Genomic DNA, 19,673 nt, shown 5'->3' on the forward strand with positions numbered 1-19,673 from the left:
GAAGAAGAAGAAGAAGAAGAAGAAGAAGAAGAAGAAGAAGAAGAAGAAGAAGAAGAAGAAGAAGAAGAAGAAGAAGAAGAAGAAGAAGAAGAGAAGAGAAGAAGAAGAAGAAGAAGAAGAAGAAGAAGAAGAAGAAGAAGAAGAAGAAGAAGAAGAAGAAGAAGAAGAAGAAGAAGAAGAAGAAGAAGAAGAAGAAGAAGAAGAAGAAGAAGAAGAAGAAGAAGAAGAAGAAGAAGAAGAAGAAGAAGAAGAAGAAGAAGAAGAAGAAGAAGAAGAAGAAGAAGAAGAAGAAGAAGAAGAAGAAGAAGAAGAAGAAGAAGAAGAAGAAGAAGAAGAAGAAGAAGAAGAAGAAGAAGAAGAAGAAGAAGAAGAAGAAGAAGAAGAAGAAGAAGAGAGAAGAAGAAGAAGAAGAAGAAGAAGAAGAAGAAGAAGAAGAAGAAGAAGAAGAAGAAGAAGAAGAAGAAGAAGAAGAAGAAGAAGAAGAAGAAGAAGAAGAAGAAGAAGAAGAAGAAGAAGAAGAAGAAGAAGAAGAAGAAGAAGAAGAAGAAGAAGAAGAAGAAGAAGAAGAAGAAGAAGAAGAAGAAGAAGAAGAAGAAGAAGAAGAAGAAGAAGAAGAAGAAGAAGAAGAAGAAGAAGAAGAAGAAGAAGAAGAAGAAGAAGAAGAAGAAGAAGAAGAAGAAGAAGAAGAAGAAGAAGAAGAAGAAGAAGAAGAAGAAGAAGAAGAAGAAGAAGAAGAAGAAGAAGAAGAAGAAGAAGAAGAAGAAGAAGAAGAAGAAGAAGAAGAAGAAGAAGAAGAAGAAGAAGAAGAAGAAGAAGAAGAAGAAGAAGAAGAAGAAGAAGAAGAAGAAGAAGAAGAAGAAGAAGAAGAAGAAGAAGAAGAAGAAGAAGAAGAAGAAGTAATAAAAAATCAACTTTGTGTACAGAAGCTGGTATGGATATAACTAAGCTCTTATGTGTGAGAGTTCAGTTTGGTGCCATACCAGGCATCTTTAAAGCACCATGAGTAATAGCTTACTTAGTTTATTTCTAGTTTTATCACAAACTTTTGGTATTTTTATCTTACTGGAATTTAGCCAAGATTATATAAAGCTATTTTTTTATACTATTTCAACAATTGCACAAAAAGATTGTCATTTTTACAGGGCAGAAAGATAACATAAGAAATTAATTTCAGCTTAACTATGCACATCTCCATATAACTATTTGGATCTTGTTTCGATATAACTTTATATTACAATAGGACAATAACTATATCAAATGAAATATATGAATAATATATATGAATACATATGTGCATACATACATACATACATATATACATACATAAATGTGTATGTGTCTGTGTGTATTATTAAACGTTTAATTATCAAATGTAAACATAAATAAAAACAAATATAATAAATATACATATCTATCTTTCAATATCTCTCTTGTTATGTTTATACATATATACATAATATGTTGTTATGTATATACATATATACATATTATATACATAACAAGAGAGAGATTGAAAAATAGATCTATATATTAGATATATTTGTTTTTATTTATGTTTACATTTAATTTTGTTGACATTAAATAAAAAAAAAACATTTTTTTTATTCCATAAGATGGTCACACTGTTAAATGTGGCATCTGCTAATAGCGTGTTTACTATCTGATTGCCTGCTTCAGTAATCCATAATTTTGGAATGAGCTGAACTAGATAATCAGTTAGTAACAATTCTTTGTAGTATAAGACAAACTCGGAAACAACTGGCAAATTATTCAATCATTTATATCAATGTTTTGACTTGATTCTACTAAAAATATAAAATTCCGCTCTAAACATTACAATGTTTTGGGTTAACCAAATGGCGGCTGACTTTCAAAACTGGCTTCAGCGCGTTTTATATAAAGTATATACTACGGCATCTCCTGTTTATTAAACCTCTTTGGGTACACACTATTTACCATGTAAATAGTGTGTACCCAAAGTGTATAAATTAAATAATTGCTGAACCATAGGTCTAAAATTTTATTTAAAAACCGTAAAACATTTTCTCGAAATTGCCAAGAAAAGCTATTTTTCTAAATTAAGTAAAAATATAAAATCATATAATTGAAGTTTTAGTTTTTGGTATGTTTTTCAACCAAAAATTTGTTTCTTATAAATTTATATATACCTTATTACTTATTTATAAAAAGTTTTAACCAATACAAATACTAAAATTTCAGTTCTATATTGGTTCAAAGTTCAACCAAAACTGAAACATAATTTCTGTCTATCAAATTTTATTATATAATGTCTTTTTTGGTTTTATTTATGTTTAGAACTTATTTAATATATTTTTAAAGTTTATATTATATTTGTTTAGAGAAGGTCGTCCAAATTGCCCAATTGACAACTATTCAATTAATGAAGAACAGGTTTGTTTTACTTTTTGTTATTTATTGCTATGTTTAAGTGTTATAGTATTTTATTTGTGACCATGTGACCTCATCATGTGTAAACAAAGTTATATTTTTATAACTTCATCTTATTAAAGTTATTCTTTGTTAGACTATGTAATAAATAGTTATTTAATAGTAAATAAATATTGTTTATTAATTTAGCACAATTTTACTACTCTCACCATCAATGATTTCTTACAGAGTTGACCTGTAGTCGATTTGAACAGTTTAATAAGTTTAGTAACAAGTTGAAATAAATACAGCGAACTCCCAATATCTTGAACCCCAGATAGCTCGAACTTCTGGTAACTGGAAGTACTTTTGAGTTCACCTTGTACCCTCACTAATACTTTCTCATAAAAATCACTCGATAACTCGAACCCCTATTAGCTCAAACATTCACTTGGTTGAACCATTTTATTAGTTCCCATAACTAATATTCTTAAATAAGAAAAATAAAAACAAAATCTTAGTAAAAGTTATTATTTTTCTTTCATTAAGTTCAACTTTTTGCCTTCAAGCTAATTACGTAGCCAAGTTTCCTAAAAAAATTTGAAGAAATTTATTTAAGCCACAATGAAGTCCTTGCTTATGCAGCCATAGTTTGGTTTTAGTTGAGTTAATAGTAAAAGTTATACTAATGTGCATTGGTATATTAGTAAAGAAAAGAATGCTGACTTAAGGGAAATTGAACAAGGATTGGGTATCTATGAAATATGGCATTCCAAGTCTCAGGTATCTATGAAATATGGCATTCCAAGTCTCAGGTATCTATGAAATATGGCATTCCAAGTCTCAGGTATCTATGAAATATGGCATTCCAAGTCTCAGGTATCTATGAAATATGGCATTCCAAAAAGTTCGATGTCAACATGGATCAAGAATAAAATAAAAAATATGGAATCTGTGAAGACACAAGGTAAAAAGTCAAAACATATGAGAGCTAAAGAAGAAACATTTTAAATTTAGATAATCTTATTTTTAAATCGCTTTTATATGTAAGGAGTAGAAACGTAGTATTATCAGCATCAATTCTAACAACAAAATCCAGAGAAAATCCTTGCTGAAAAGATTATTATCAAAGGATTTCAAATGTCTGGTGGTTAGCTTGATTGTTGGAAAAACAGGTATAAATTGATTGTTGGAAAAACAGGTATTTCTTCAAGGCCGTATATGGAGAGGGTAACTCTTGTACCACTGAAATGACCACACTATAGAAATAACTCTCTCTGCAATTTTATCCACATATAAATTTGATGAAGTTTATAATGCAGATGAATTTGGATTGTTTTTTCACATGCAACCTAATAAGTCACTAAATCTTCTATCTGAGGCTTTTATAGGGGGAATGCGCAATAAAAATTTGTCTAACTGGAAAAACCGCAGCTAATGCAGCAGGTGATAAAATTCCTATTTTTGTAATAATTAAATCAAAATCATCTAGCTGCTTCAAATTTAACCGAATTTAAAGAAAAGATCTTCCTGTTTTTTAATTTTAGATCCAACAAAAATGCCTGATCATGGCAAAAATGAAAACCTTCACCATCATTATTTTTTTCAAATCAGGAATTTTGGAGATCAACAGAAACCTGCCCGTTGGGATGAAGCTGATGATCTCTTCAAAGAGCTTCAAAATTAGATAAATACAGCTAATTTTTACCTTCCAGGTACAACAGCAGAAGATTTCATTTCTGCAGATGAAAACTTAATGAGCACATAACCTTTAATAACAGATAAACAGTTGATAGAAGAAGTTAAAAAATCAGCTAATGAACATGCTGATGACAAGGAGGATAATGATTATGATAATGTGATGGATTTGCCCAAAAATTAGTGATAGTTTTTTAGAAGGCGCTCCAAGTATGACTATATGCCCTTGGTGAAAATTTTCAACAAAAGCTCAGTTTGAAAAAAAAAGTTTGCATTCAATGCATTTTCAATTATATTCAATATAATATATTTAACATCTCTATATATAATTTTCAATTATATATAGAGATGTTAAATTTATGTATTATTTTTACCTTTAAGAACTCTAATTGTTATTACTTTATACTCATAATTGTAACTTATAAAATCGTTTTGTCAAAAGTTTGTGTTATAGAATGTCTCAATAACTCCAACATTCGCTAACTCAAACTATTTTCTCGGTCTCTTGAAGGTTAAAGATATACGGAGTACATTGTACTTAAATATTGAAACAAAGCTATAATTAAATTATTAAAACTAAAGCTTTTATCCTACAAGTAAAAAAAAATGTGTAGATATATAATTTAAATAAAATACAATATAATCCAAAACAGTTGATAATTACTTTTATATATTTTATACAACATTAATTTTTGCAGATATACCCTGATAATTTTGCTTTACGAGAAATACTTGAGCTCAAAGTACGATGCCAAAATAGTAAAACACATAGTTGTAAATGGTTAGGAAGTCTTAAAATGCTAAAGGTAAACATGTTATGGTTTTTTAGGAATCTTAATAATCAAAAAATATCTTTTTTTTTTACAAAAAAGTATTAATGTAAAAACCACTGTATAATTGTAACTTATGAAATTGTTTAAACTTAAAACTCTTTATTTTTGAATTTGCTAGGAGCATATGATGAGTTGTGAATATAATTTGTTTCTTTGTACGAATAACTGTGGAGAAAAAATGACACGAAATGCTTTGGATAAACATTGTCTCAATGACTGTCCAAAAAGAGTTATCAGTTGTGAATTTTGTAAATTAAAAATTGTTTTTAAAAAGTTGCAGGTAAAAATATTTTTTTAAATAATTATTGTTGACATTAGTACACAACTCTAATGTATGATGTGTCTTATGTTAATACTTTTTTTGCACAATATCTTTAATATAGTCAATACTACTGGTGTCCATAGAACTGTCAATATTTAAACTGTATATATATATTAGGGTTCATTATCGAAATTGCAATTTTCGAAAGTTTTTAATTAAAACGGTACCGAAATACTTTTTTTTTTTCGAAATCTATAAAAACTTATGAAAATAATCGAACTAGCCAAATTAATTTCGGAAATAAAAAAGGAATTTCGAAATGTTAAATTAATTTCGAAAAAAAAAAAGTGTATTTTGAAAACTAAAATTAATTTCGAAAGAAAAATCAAAATTTCGAAATGTGAAATTAACTTCGAAAAAAAAAGTGGATTTCGAAAAGTGAAACTAATATCGAAAGAAAAAAAAGAATTTCGAAATGTGAAATTAACTTCGAAAAAAAAAGTGGATTTTGAAAAGTGAAATTAATTTCAAAAGAAAAATAATAATTTGGAAATGTGCAATTAATTTCGAAAAAAACAAAACAATATTTGATAACCTAAATTAACTTCGAAAATAAAATTAGATTTTGAAAAGTTTATTTAATTTCAGGAAGTTTATTTAATAAAGGAAGAAAAAAAAAAAGAATTTTGGAAAGTTAAATTTATTCCAAAAAGTAATTTTAATACATTATATTTTATTTGCATAATAATATTAAAATAGCCGGGCACCTAAATAATTTACCACGGGGTGTTTCAGCAGGTAGACCTTTTATTATATATATATAAATATATAAATAAATATATATATATAAATATATGTATATAAATATATATAAATAAATATATATATATATAAATATATATATATATATAAATATATATATATATAAATATATATATATATATACATATATATAAATATATATATATATATGTATATATATATATATATATATATATATATATATATATATATATATATATATATATATATATATATATATATATATATATATATATATATATATATATATATATATATATATATATATATATATATATATATATAGAGCCGGAACCAGCTTTTTTGGTCTTTGAGATGGCTAACTTCCAAATCCATGAAGCAAACGCCAAACATTTATATGTTTATACTTATATTAAATAAGGATGCTTTGCAAAAAATTGGGATTATTGGAGGCTGGGAACAAATAAGCCCCAAAATTTGTGGCCCCACCTGCCCCAAACGTGAGAGCAACAAGTTGATGAAATATTTTTTGTACTATTCTCAACTAGACTTATATTCATTGACAAATTTTAAGTTTCATAGTATTATCTTTCAGCGTTCAAAAATAATGACTATATAAACTTTACAATCCCCTCAAATTAAGGGGGGTTCTAACTTTATATGGTCATAATTTTTGAAAGCTAAAATATTTTACTATGAAATTTAAAATTTATCAATGAATATAAGTCTAGTTAATAATAGTACAAAAAATATTTCATCAATTTGTTGCTCTCATGTTTGGGGCAGGGGGGCACAAGTTATGGGGCTTTTTAGTTCCCAGCCTCCAATCATTGCAATTTTTTGCAAAACATCCTTATTTGACATAAGTATAAATATATAAATGTTTGGAGTTTGCTCCATGTCTGGAAGTTAGCTATCTCAAAGGCCAAATAAAGCTGGTTCCGGCTCTGATATATGTATATATATATATATATATATATATATATATATATATATATATATATATATATATATATATATATATATATATATATATATACACATATATAAATATGTATATATATATATACATATATATAAATATATATATATATATATAAATATGTATATATGAATATATATATATATATATATATATATATATATATATATATATATATATATAAATATATATATATACATAAATATATATATATATATATATATATATATATATATATATATATATATATATATATATATATATATGTATACATATGTTATATATAGAGATATATGTATATATAGCAAAATAATACCATTTTGGTAAATTTAATTTGGTGCCAATATACTTAGTATGTAATGAATCTGTTTTAGTGTGCAAAGAATATAATTTAAAGAGGCACCATGATTAAAAAAATCTAAAAAACTTAACCAGTTTCTTAACGAATTATGGTAAAAAAACAAAAAAACAAATTTATAATTAGTTCGTTGGACAACAAGATTTGTTAAAAAGAGGCACTATCTTAACATTAAATGCTACTGTTGCAAGCTATGAAATAAGTCTCTTTAGTTACAAATTCTAAACCATTCAGTGACGGGGAAAGATTACTTAAATTTAAAATTGTTCACACTCCTTCCCTCCTCAATGCATTTTTTGTGCATTTAGTCGGAAAAATTTACCCTTTTAAATAAGCCGTCAAATGTAGACCTTTTAGACCAGTCAGTCGTCGAATTTCAAAAAACAAGGACCTTTTTTTTTACTTAGCAAAAATTTTAATTGCACCCCACTACGTGACACCTACTAGTACCTGGCCTGGTGGCAGCTCAATGATTGAATAATGATGTTTTTTCCAGACAGGAAAAGAAAATAAAGACTGGAAAGAAAACAACTTGTCATTAATTAAGCTGTTTGTAAAAAAGCTCATCAGATAAACAAAAAAGAATACAAGTGTTTTAAGTTACTAAGAATTATAAGTGAAAATAAATTTCAGTTCAATTCAAACTCTTTTGACATTATTTGATAAAGAAATGTTTTTCATTATTTGTTTTCTTTAATAAAAACTAACTGCTTCAATAAGCTCGGCACCAGCCGGTTCCGTAGCTCTGTATCTATTAAACCGGTTGAACTAAATAAACATTCTGATGGTACCAATGTCACTGGAACTGAAAATATTACCCGTGCAATTTGTGTCAAAACCGGGAACGATTTTTGATTAGCTTGGAAAAATTCGATGGCACTATTTTCGTAGCTCTGAAAGTATTGTAGACTGTAATTGTTTATTTCTTTTTCCAGTTTATCATTGTTTTCAATTAAAAGACAACATGATTTATCGTCTTTTGTTGTTAACAAAAGTAGTAGTATTTGCAAACGGTGGGGTTGACGATTGCTGAAATGCTTTTATGGTATTGTCAGTTGAGCTGTTTGATGAGTTTAAAGTGTTATTTAAACAATTTGTTTCAATTGTTATATCGATTTCTTCGGATTCTTTTAGATGCATTTCATAAAATGTTTTTATAAACATTTTTGCCTTTGTAATGCATTCATATCTATCGATATCATTTTTGATAAACTCAAATTTACGAAATTTGAAATCAAGAAAAGTAGCTGCTAAGAAAAAATCATTAGCAAAAATGTATTTAAAACGCCCTTTTAGAGACCTTAATAATTCCTTTTGAAAAGTCTTAACTAGTTCTGTAAAAATGGGTTGCGATTCAAGTATTCCATTTAGTTGAGAATACAATGTTGGAAACAAATGTTACTTTAGCATATTTCTTTCCGCTAAAAAGTTTTGTTAGCTCTTTAATTGGGTGTAAAAAATCACATAAATCCTCCAGCACCTTAAATTCATTAGCATACTAACTTTATTTTAGTTTCATATCGAAGTGTTTCTTGAACTTCTCTTAACTTTTTTTGTAACATCTCCGAATGCTTAAATGAACCAACAATATGCCTACAGGATGAAATTACCTTGGCGATTTCCAATTTTCCATTACCGTCGTAATCCTTTACTTTGTAACATTTTGAACCATTTTTTAATTTTTTTACTTTTATATCTCTCGTGTTTAAAAGATCATTAACCACAAGATTTAAACGATGACCAGCACGTGGAATCTTAAGAACATAATCATCAAATTTATTTACTGCAGAGAAAATGTTTGCACCTAAGTCAGTAACTAGTGCAAAAATCTTATTACTGATTGACAATTCATTGAAGATTTCGTTTAACGTATTAAATAAATACTCAGCTGTTTTCACTTCAGACATAAACCTAAGATCCAGGTTTCGGTCAACCAGAATCATATTTTTGTCAATAAAATGACAAGTCACACCAAGGTAGCTGTTTTTACTCAATGATGACCAAACATCACAAGTAATTGTAATGAAATGACATCCCTTCAATTCTAGCATTAAAATTGATCTTAGATTGTCCATAATTGATGGAATTAATTTTTTGCTCACCGTATTTATGCATGGCATTTTGTAGCTTTTGTTTAACTCACTAACTATATTTACAAAATCTGGATGATGTACTATCGAAATCGGCTGATCAGTACCAACAATAAAGTTTATCAACAACTTGTTAAATTTTTTATGACCAGTCTCTTCAAAACTATTTTCATTACCGCTCTCAATATCGGATATATCGTCATCGTTGAGTAAAATTGTTGATTTTTTAGATATTTTTGAATTAATGCAATGATCAATTGATAAATGGGATTGCATTGAACTGGTCGAACTGTTGAAAGGTAAAATCTTATAACATATACTGCATTTTGTTTGATTCTTTTGGTCTTTTTCAAAATATGTCCAAACGAAGCTTCGTTTTCTTATTCCTTTTTTAATAACGGATTTATTTGTTTTTGACATGTTTATTCAAACTAAAAAGCAAGTAGTTTTTTTACTCGTACGCATACAACAAATATTAATAAATTAGTATCTTATGTTATTAGTAAATGTGTAACACATGTTACTTCACTTAGGTTACCGAGCGATTAAGGAGATTATAATAACTTTAGTTACATTTTAGAGTTATGTAACAAAAAGATTGCTAAGGTATAAATATAATTGTTTGAAATCGTTGTAAATCTTATCTAAATAACAACTAGAGAGTAATTAGCCGTTTACGTTGCAACAATGATTTCATAACTTGCGTTAGAGGCCCTTAGGGAATTGCACATTATAACTTTTAAACATCATAATTATATCATTTAGGAAAAGTGCATGAACTTTTACGTAAATTCTAAATCTAAAGTTTAAACTTACGTTATGCAAATTTAAAATTAAAAAGTGTTTAAACTAGTGTTGCTATCGACTTTGACTAAATCGATTAAAAGTCTACTAGTCGAAATTAGTCGACTTTGAAAAATCTAATAGCGGATCTAATCGACTTTGGATTATCTACTAATCAACTAAAAGTCGATTTAGTCGAATAATAGTACTTATACATGCATTTCTAATATCTTTTTATTTGATTGAGCATTATAAATCTTTTTAATTTTATTTTGTTTATCAAAAGCAAATATGACTGTTAAATAGAATGTAGTTTTTTCAGAGCCGGAATATAATATTTTCCCCCCTTCCTTTCATATTAAATTAAAAAATTAAAATATAGTATCTCCCTCCATCCAAACGACTTCTCTCCTAATCCAGCACTAAGTTTTTTGTTTACTCTGTTGAAGTTCTATTAAGGGCTCCAAATGTGGCCTTGACAGTTAACACCAAAAGTATGGAATCAGCCTCTCTGAGCGCTGCCACAGAGTTCAGGAAACCTGACTACCAGCCGGCCTTAGAACCATAAAATTGAGTTTAAGAGCTGTAGCCTCATTAGGAGATAATAGAATGCCTTGTCATAAAAACAGAGGCACAAGCAAAACCCATGCATCAAGTCAAGAAGATCCAGTGTTTAACACCCTAAATTGAAAACGATGTATTAAAAATATATCTGCCCCAGCCTAAAAGATGAAGAAGGGGTGCGAGGCTGGTCAACAGATAGAATCTATTCACCCCTTAAGTCTTTGCCTAGGAGGCCTTTCACAAGACAGTAGCTGGATGCGTTTAACATCTGCCAAAGATGGGTATTATTATTGTGACACCATCTCTAGCCTTTACTCAACCAAAAGCCCCAAGGCAAGTCAACTAATTTTTTCCTTCTGATATAACATTTTAAAATTAATTTATTAAAGTATTGAATATGTGTTCATTTATGTTTAAATTATACATTTAATATACTCAATGATATTACTCACTAAAGTTAGCAATAGCAACTATTCTGTTTTGTTAAAATTTTATGCATAACTTTGCATATGAATTACAATTGCATATGAGGGCTTTAGGGAATTAATCATCTTTAGTATTCTCTTAAATGTAATGTTTTTCCAAAATAATGTTTTTCCAAATAGATTTCTAAAATATACTAATCAGTGTTTTAAAGTACTGCTTGCAGGAAGTAACTTCTTTTATCTACTTCAGATCAGGTTAGGTTCAGGATCATCATGATCACCCTGTTATGTCTATTATGTAACCCTACCTATAGTTATGTCTATCATGTAACCCTTACTATCTGTCCAATGCCCTGCTACCTTGTAGGGTTTGGTTTTATTTTGAGGAAAAGGCTCAAATAACTTTCGAAGGAGAAATGAACTCCATATAAAAAATCCCCTCTCTTGGTGGGTGCTCTTGGTTGAGTAAAGGCTAGATGGTGTTTTGATGAAAATACTCATCTTAGACAGATGTTAACTGCATCCAGCTACTGACTTGTTGGAAGCCTCTTAGACAAAGACTTTAGGTGTAAGCAGAATAATTTTCTTGACCAGCCTCAAACCCCTTCTTCATATGTTAGGCTGGCATAGATGTATATTTATGTTGCATTGTTTCCTGCCTAGGATAATGAATGCTGGATCTTCTTGACTCTTCCTATTATCTTCTAATGAGTTTACAGCTCTAAAACTCAGTTTAATGGTTCAAAGACCAGATGGTAGTAAAGTTTTCCTAACTCTGTCATAGCTCTCAGAGGCAAGTATTTGTGGTTTTTAAAGTAACCTTCCATCAGTTGAATCTTACCTTTTGTAAAATGCACCAAACTTGCTTTTTCTTTGTGAGACTAATTTAAATTTGGCTATTCCTTCTTCAGATCTCAGTATTGATGGGTACTATCCTTTAATTCACAAAGACTCCAATGGTCCTATCCTTTAATTTACAAGACTCATGCACAGCTCGGAGTATACTTACATATCAGTTCACCTATTTGTTGAAAATCCTTTGGGTTAAAATCCTTTGAACCTTCTTTACGTGCTTCTACTTAGCACCCCTTCACTCAATCACTGTTCTTTTTGTTCTCCTTCTCTTAAGACTGCACTTTTTTACATATAATTTCTGACCAAATTTACCATGCTCATTCTTTTTACCTATCTGCCAATATTGTTGTTATTGAGGACTTTAATGCTCCTCACACTGAATGACTTGGCTCCAACACCATTGACCCTGCTGGCACTAAAGCCCATCACTTCTGCATTTCTTTATCTTTCACTCAGATAGTTAACTTTGTGACTCATTTTCCAGGCAACCTTAATCACTTGCCTTCACTCCTTGATTTGTGTCTTGTCTCTGACTCTAAGATGTGTTCAGTTTCTTGTTGTTCTCCTTTAGGCGGTTCTGACAAAGCAATGATCTCTTTGAACTCACCCTATCTTTGCACTAAATCGCACCTAAAGCTGACTGGGATTCTTCTCGTGATATTCTTTGTGACTGTCCTTGGGCTGATGTCTTTTCTCTCTCCACTGATAAATGCGCCTCCTCCATAACCTCATGGATCTAGGCAGAAATGGAAGCTTTTATTTTTTCTTGCTGGTTCCAAGTTAAGCATCATCTAACTCTATGGTCTTTACTTTTTTGTACAGCTGTTTTATCTAATTGTAATCTTTTTTTTTTATCTTTTTCAATAGAAAAACTTTCTTGAGAACAAATGCCTTTTTTTATTATTGCAAGAAATCAATGTAAAAAGGTGCTGTCTGATACTAAGCTCTACTATTCCCAGTTTACTAAATCTTGTATCTGTTGAGAACTTTTAACAGTGACAATAAAGGTAGGTCTAACATTTGATTCTAAATTCATGGGACTGATCTTATTAGGTTCTCAAGGCTGAACTGTTTGCAAAAAACTTTTCTTTTAATTCGACTTTTGAGTTTTATGTCATACTCTTCCTTCCAATCCAGTTAAACAGGTTAACCTATTGTTAAACATTCAAATCACTCCAGCCTCTGTTGCTAAAGTCATATCTCAATACAACTTGGGGTCAAGATAACATTTCTGTCATAATCTTTTAAAAGTTTCTTCAGAACTCTCTTCAATTCTCTCTAAACTATTTAATAAATGCTTGTCTGATTCTTGTTTTCCTGCTGGAAAATGGCGTTTGTGGTTCTAATTTTTAATAACTCCAGGCAAGTTCTGAATTCTCTAACTATAGTCCGATCAGTCTTCTTTCTTTTATTAGAAAGGTCTTTGAGTCTTTGATCAACAAATTTCATTAAACATCCCGTCTTAAGTCAAATAGCTTGCTATCAAACAACCAATATGGTTTTCAATCTTCTTGCTTTTGGTAACTGCTGTGACTGAAAGATTTTATTGTGCATTAGATGGGGGTAGTGAGACAAAGGTTATTGTTCTTGGCATGTCTAAAGCTTGCGATAAAGTTTGGCATACTAGTCTTCATATGCTTCCTTCATATGACGAATCTAGGAAAGTTTTTGAGATTATCAAATCATTTCTAGGATTTCTAGGTTCTTAGGTTTCTATGGTTCTAGGGTTTGAAAGAATGTTCATATAGTTGCATAGTTTTAAAATCAACAATAATTTTCAATAGTATTCATTCATATATCACATTCATATATCATATAGTATCATTTTCAGAAGTTTAAATTACTTGATCTTTCAGTCTTGAATATTCAGAAATTTAAATTACTTGACCTTTTTTACCTTAATAAGCAAGGGTAAAAAGTTTTTTCAATAAATATTTTATTGAAATATGCTTATGATTATATATTGAATATGATTATATATTTTATTATTTTATTTATGTCTTTTGTTATATCAGTACAAACAATTGTAATAAAGTTAATTATGCATTATTATGTTATTTCTTATTCAATATCTGATTTCGAAGAAAAACTCAGTTCCTACTTTCATTGTTTATTTTTTTTAAGAGTTAAAACAAAAGTTTGTACAAAAAAAAAAAAAAAAAAAAAGAGAATAAAAAGAAAAGAAAAGAATGGATTTTCAAAAAAAAAATTATTTAAGAAATTTTTTAGAATCTATAGATCAAATCGAGTTGAAAAAAAATACCATATTCTTAGATATGTCAAAAGCTTTTGATTCTGTGCCTCATAGCAGATGGTATATTAATTAAAAAGTTATGTTATTAAAAATAAAGCACTCAATATGATGTTGAAATTTTGTGTGTAACATGTTGCACTTTAGTACAACATGTTGTCTGTAACAGCATATTTTCAAATGGTCTCTAGTTACAAGAGGTGTGCCATAAGATTCTGTTTTGGGTCTGTTTATGTTTACCGTTTATATAAACGATTTACCAAATTAAACAAAATAAATCAAATAAAAAATAAAAAAAGTTATCAACTAAGTGTAAAATACATGCTGATGATATAAAGTAATTTAATATAATTAGATCAGCATCTGATTTACAAATAACTCAAACTGATCTAATTAAAACAATGACATGGTTAAAATTAATGGTCAAAGTTATGGTTATTAAAATATAAGGTAAGCAAATGTAAACACATGCATATAGGAAGTAAAGGTACAAAGTATATCAACACAATTTATGATCCAGTGTTAAATAAGGTTGAACTACCAAAAACCAAAATTTAAAAAAATTTTGGAATCATAATTTCAAATGGCTCAAAATAGTCTAGTCTAATTAATTTTGTGTGTCTAGCAAAGCTTGTGTAATGTTAAGAATAATAAAACATTCATTAAAACACTTAGGTTTAAATGTGTCTAAACTATTGTACATCTTTCTTGTTAGACTGTATCTAGACTATGCAACGTCAGTGTGGTTTTTACTTATAACAAGAAAAAAAAATTGAATTCATGCAATGTAAAGCAACACAAATAAAATGTCTTCAAGGAAAATACCATAAAACAAGACTAACCTATTTTAAATTAACATCTCTCAAAAAAAAGCGACTGTAATGACCTAGTTCAGTTTTTCAAAGTAGTAAAACAAATAGACATAACATTGTTATAAATAACATTGGAATACCTGATAATTCAATAGATTCAACTCTAAGAGATCATAATATAAGATTTCATAATTTTTAATAATTATAATAGCTTTAGACCAAATCATTGTAGAATTAAGACAATTAAAAACTTCAAATCAAAGTTAGATACATTCTAAACACAAATCTGCTGTTAAACCCAAGCTTTGCTTTCTTTCGGTTTTTTTATATACACAGTGATTAAAAAAATGACTTAATATAAGTTTGGTGTTTGTAATATAGCCAAACCCTTTTTTCTTTTCTATTGAATTTTCTTAAGAATTAATGTAAATTATATTACTTTTTGTAAATTGTATTATATTAAATTTGTCTTAGTATTTTAAATCTAATATTTTTAATTAAATCTTTAGTTTTTAATTTCTTAAATTTTCTAATTATATAGAGTTAAACTGTTTAATGATTTCTATAAAATACAAATTTCCTTTTCTCAAACATTGCAATCCATTTATGTAAATAAAAACCATCACTTCTTCTTTCTAGTTGCTTGCTGGTTGCAAAGTTATTCGAGACTTTGTCATTTAAAGTCCTAAAAAATTTGATTTAGTTTTAAGATAAAAAGCTTTTTCCATATTTCAGGATCACTATGAACGCTGTGAAGGGTTTCCCGTTAATTGTCCTAATGTCTGTGAAGTTGTAGTAATTCCTAGAGGGAAGGTAAGTCAATATTACAAATGGGTTTTGTCATAATATTTATATTGAGAAGAAATTTACATTCATTTTTTATAAAAATATTTTATGAAGTTAAAAGTACATATGGAAGAAGAATGCTCAAGAGCGATATTAAAATGCTCATTTAAAGATGCTGGTTGTCAATTTCAAGTAAGTTTTGTTTAACTTTTTTTTGTTATGCCAAATCAGTATTGTTTTTTAAAAATTTTGAACTTAAATAGTTAAATTTAAATGTTGTTTATTTTAACTATCAGAATTTTGTGATTTATGCAACTGTATTATGGAGAAATTATAGAATTATAAAAAGATATACTGTAATTAAAAGATATACTGTAATTAAAAGATATTATAATTGTAATTAAACTATAACTGTAATTAAAAGATATTATAATTGTTATTAAACTATAACTGTAATTCAAAAGAAATTATAATTGTAATTAAACTATAACTGTAATTCAAAAGAAATTATTATAATTACATTAAAATTGTAGGATAATAAATTATAAGAAGTTATTATAATTATATTAATATTGTATAATAATAACTTCTGGTTAGCTCCATCTAAAAAATGGCTGCAAAAAAATAAAAAAGTATTTATAGTAAATAATGCAGTGAAAAATTTTCACATATTTATTGCTATTACATATAGACAAATTTATATCTCTATATATTATTGCTGAACTTAACAGTATTAGTAGTAGTGCTTATTCGAGCATGTTTGACATAGAACCCTTGGCAACCATTGCAACCGAGGTAGTCGCAGCACTTTGTTTTATAAGAAAATGTGAATGAACGTGTATGCAAATATCTAACATATGTAAACTTCAAATTAAGTAATATTAAAACATACTGAAACATTTATCAAGTTTTACAGTTTAATTTTCACTTAAAAGTTGCATTACGTCAAGCTCTCCTTAATTTTGATCTATAACATTTATTTCCATTAAAAAAATCATTGTATTGTTTTAAAAATTTTTGTTTAACAACAAGCCAGCGTGGTCAAGTGAATAGTGCACTGAGCTTCTGAACAAGTAAGTCGTGATTAAAGTCCTACCACTGGCGACTTTTTTTTTTTAATTTTTTTTTGATTATTTTAAAATACAAAATACTTTTAAAGTTTTATAGAGATTATATACAAACATATGTAACGATATTATACACTTTAGCAAACGAAAAGATTTTTAAAAAGCTAAAATTTCTGAAAACATCAAAACACTGTGAGAAAAAATTTGTTGCATATGTGTCATGATTGAGATACTTATGTTATTAATGTGCTCAGGTAATTAGTCCTAATAAGCAGCGAATGGTCTGAAAAAAAAGTTGTCTGAAACTTAATAAAGAGAAAACTTAATAAAATTCCTGCTACTCCAGAAGGTACTGCTGTGGAGGCAAAAAAAAAAAAAGTTGTAGTTAGAAAAAATTTAAAACTTTCTTTTGACAATTAAAATTTTTTTTGCTACATTAATTTTTTTACTATAAATATATGTATATATATATATATATATATATATATATATATATATATATATATATATATATATATATATATATATATATATATATGTATATATATATGTATATGTATATATATATATATATATATATATATATATATATATATATATATATATATATATATACACACAGTCATGGACAAAAGTTTGCGACCACTGCGTTTTTCGCATATTTTTTAATGTATTCTACTCTGGATTGCTTTTGGGCTACATTAGTGCTACAATTTTGTACCAATTTGTGCTAATTGTCAATTAGAGTCTAAAATTGATGTTTACATGTTTATTTTCAGATATAACTGAAATATTTTGGAACATTTATATTACGGAGACCTTATTTGAAGCAGTACTATTTAAAATGGTACGCGGTAAAGAACTTACATCTGAAAAGCAAGCTCAGGTTGTTATTTTGTACAAAGACAACATTTCTATAAGACAGATAGCCAAAAAGCTCGGTATTTCACATTCCACTGTTGTAGCTACTGTAAAGAGAAATCAAAAGCTGAAAAGTTTTAAATCCCGTGCACGCGCTGGGCGTCCAAAGGTTACAAGCAACTGTATGGATAATGCTATAATAAAGGCAACAAAAAAATCACTAGGAGCATCCTCAAGTGCCATTAGAGGCAAACTGCCTGGATCACCATCCAAGAAACCAAACAGTTGGACAATACGCAGACGATTATTTGATGCAGGCTTGAAATCTTACCGACCAGCACGGAAGCCGAAGCTTTCACCAAAGAATATTTGCGATCGCATAGCGTTTTGTCAGAAGTACAGGCAGTGGACACCAGCCCAGTGGAAATAAGTGATGTTTTCAGATGAGACAACATTCACGCAATTCTACTCATTTTGTAGACATGTCAGACGCCCACCAAATCAGAGGCATAATCCAAAGTACGTTATACCAATAGTCAAACAGGCTCCAAAAGTTATGGTTTGGGGAGCAGTCTCTGGTAGCGGTCGTGCCGGCATTTGGATTATGCCTAAAAATGCAACAATCAATGGTGCTGTTTACTTGAGTATACTGATGGATAAGCTGCCACCATTTGTACCAATACATGGCATCACTCATTTCCAGCATGATGGCGCACCTTGTCATGGTACCAAGGCTGTTAAGGACTGGCTGCATTCTGAAAACATCCCGCTACTGGAACCTTGGCCAGGCAACAGTCCAGATCTCAATATTATTGAATATGTTTGGACTGTAATGAAGCAGAAGATTGCTGCACATAGCCCAAATTCTGAAGATGACCTCATCAACTGGATTAAACGCGTGTGGGTGCAGGAGATTACGCCGGACTATTGCAAGAAACTATGTGAATCGATGCCAGGACATATTGAAAGTATTCTCAAAAATAAAGGATTTCATTGTAAACACTAAAATATGAATAGACATGCTGTTTAACCTGTATAGTGTGAATAAACATTCAAAATATATGTACTGATTTATAATTTACTACTTGTTTTTCTAAATTTTGAGTGTTTTTGTAAAAAATTGCAGTGGTTGCAAACTTTTGTCCATGACTGTATATATATATATATATATATATATATATATATATATATATATATATATATATATATATATATATATATATATATATACATATATATATATATATATATATATATATATATATATATATATATATATATATATATATATATATATATATATATATGTATATATAATGCTGCAGCCGTTTATATGCTTATTTTGTATTTTGACTAACGCCTTAATATGCTTATTATGTATTTTAAGAAAAACGCAATAAAAAAAATTATTAGGAGAAACTCCTTATAAAACATTTTTTGAAACTAATAATTTTTATGAATTTTTTCAGAACTCTTTGAAAATATGTATTCAATAATTTTTGTAGACAACTTAACTAGTTTATTTTGTAAAAAAGTCAAAATTGATTTTTTTTTTACCTTAAGGCATTTTGAAAAATGAAAAATGACAACGAATATGTTAAAATGAAATAATATGGCGCAAAATTTAAAAGCTCTTAACAAAAGCCACTAAACCAAAAAAATTAAAAGTAATTTTAGTTCAGTGCATTTTAAGTATAAAATATTGGTGTTTGCAAAGAAACATATAAATCATTTTTTAATATAAAACTACTTTTTTACTCAAGCTGTTTTGTTTTTATTTTTGTATGTATGTCATTATATTTAAAAAAATTCGCAAGATTAAAAAAACATGAAACATATTGTCTTTTCCAAGCGGAAACTTCAATTTTAGATATG

The 19,673-nt window shown here is 28.1% G+C and overlaps 1 protein-coding gene and 1 pseudogene across 11 annotated transcripts in view; both read left to right on the forward strand.

The window, feature by feature from the left end:
• The window catches only part of LOC101240130 (TNF receptor-associated factor 6), a 77,356-nt gene that overhangs the window by 18,199 nt on the left and 39,484 nt on the right, over positions 1-19,673 (forward strand). For all 11 annotated transcript variants that reach the window (XM_065791045.1, XM_065791046.1, XM_065791052.1 and 8 more), the window contains 5 exons: positions 2,361-2,412; positions 4,785-4,892; positions 5,038-5,199; positions 15,820-15,897; positions 15,985-16,062. In XM_065791045.1, coding sequence (XP_065647117.1) covers positions 2,361-2,412; positions 4,785-4,892; positions 5,038-5,199; positions 15,820-15,897; positions 15,985-16,062 — 478 coding nt within the window. The remainder of the gene's footprint in view (positions 1-2,360; positions 2,413-4,784; positions 4,893-5,037; positions 5,200-15,819; positions 15,898-15,984; positions 16,063-19,673) is intronic.
• Positions 212-941, forward strand: LOC136076783 (cilia- and flagella-associated protein 251-like; annotated as a pseudogene).

Source organism: Hydra vulgaris, chromosome 02 (assembly GCF_038396675.1).
Source record: "Hydra vulgaris chromosome 02, alternate assembly HydraT2T_AEP".
Lineage (NCBI taxonomy): Eukaryota > Metazoa > Cnidaria > Hydrozoa > Anthoathecata > Hydridae > Hydra > Hydra vulgaris.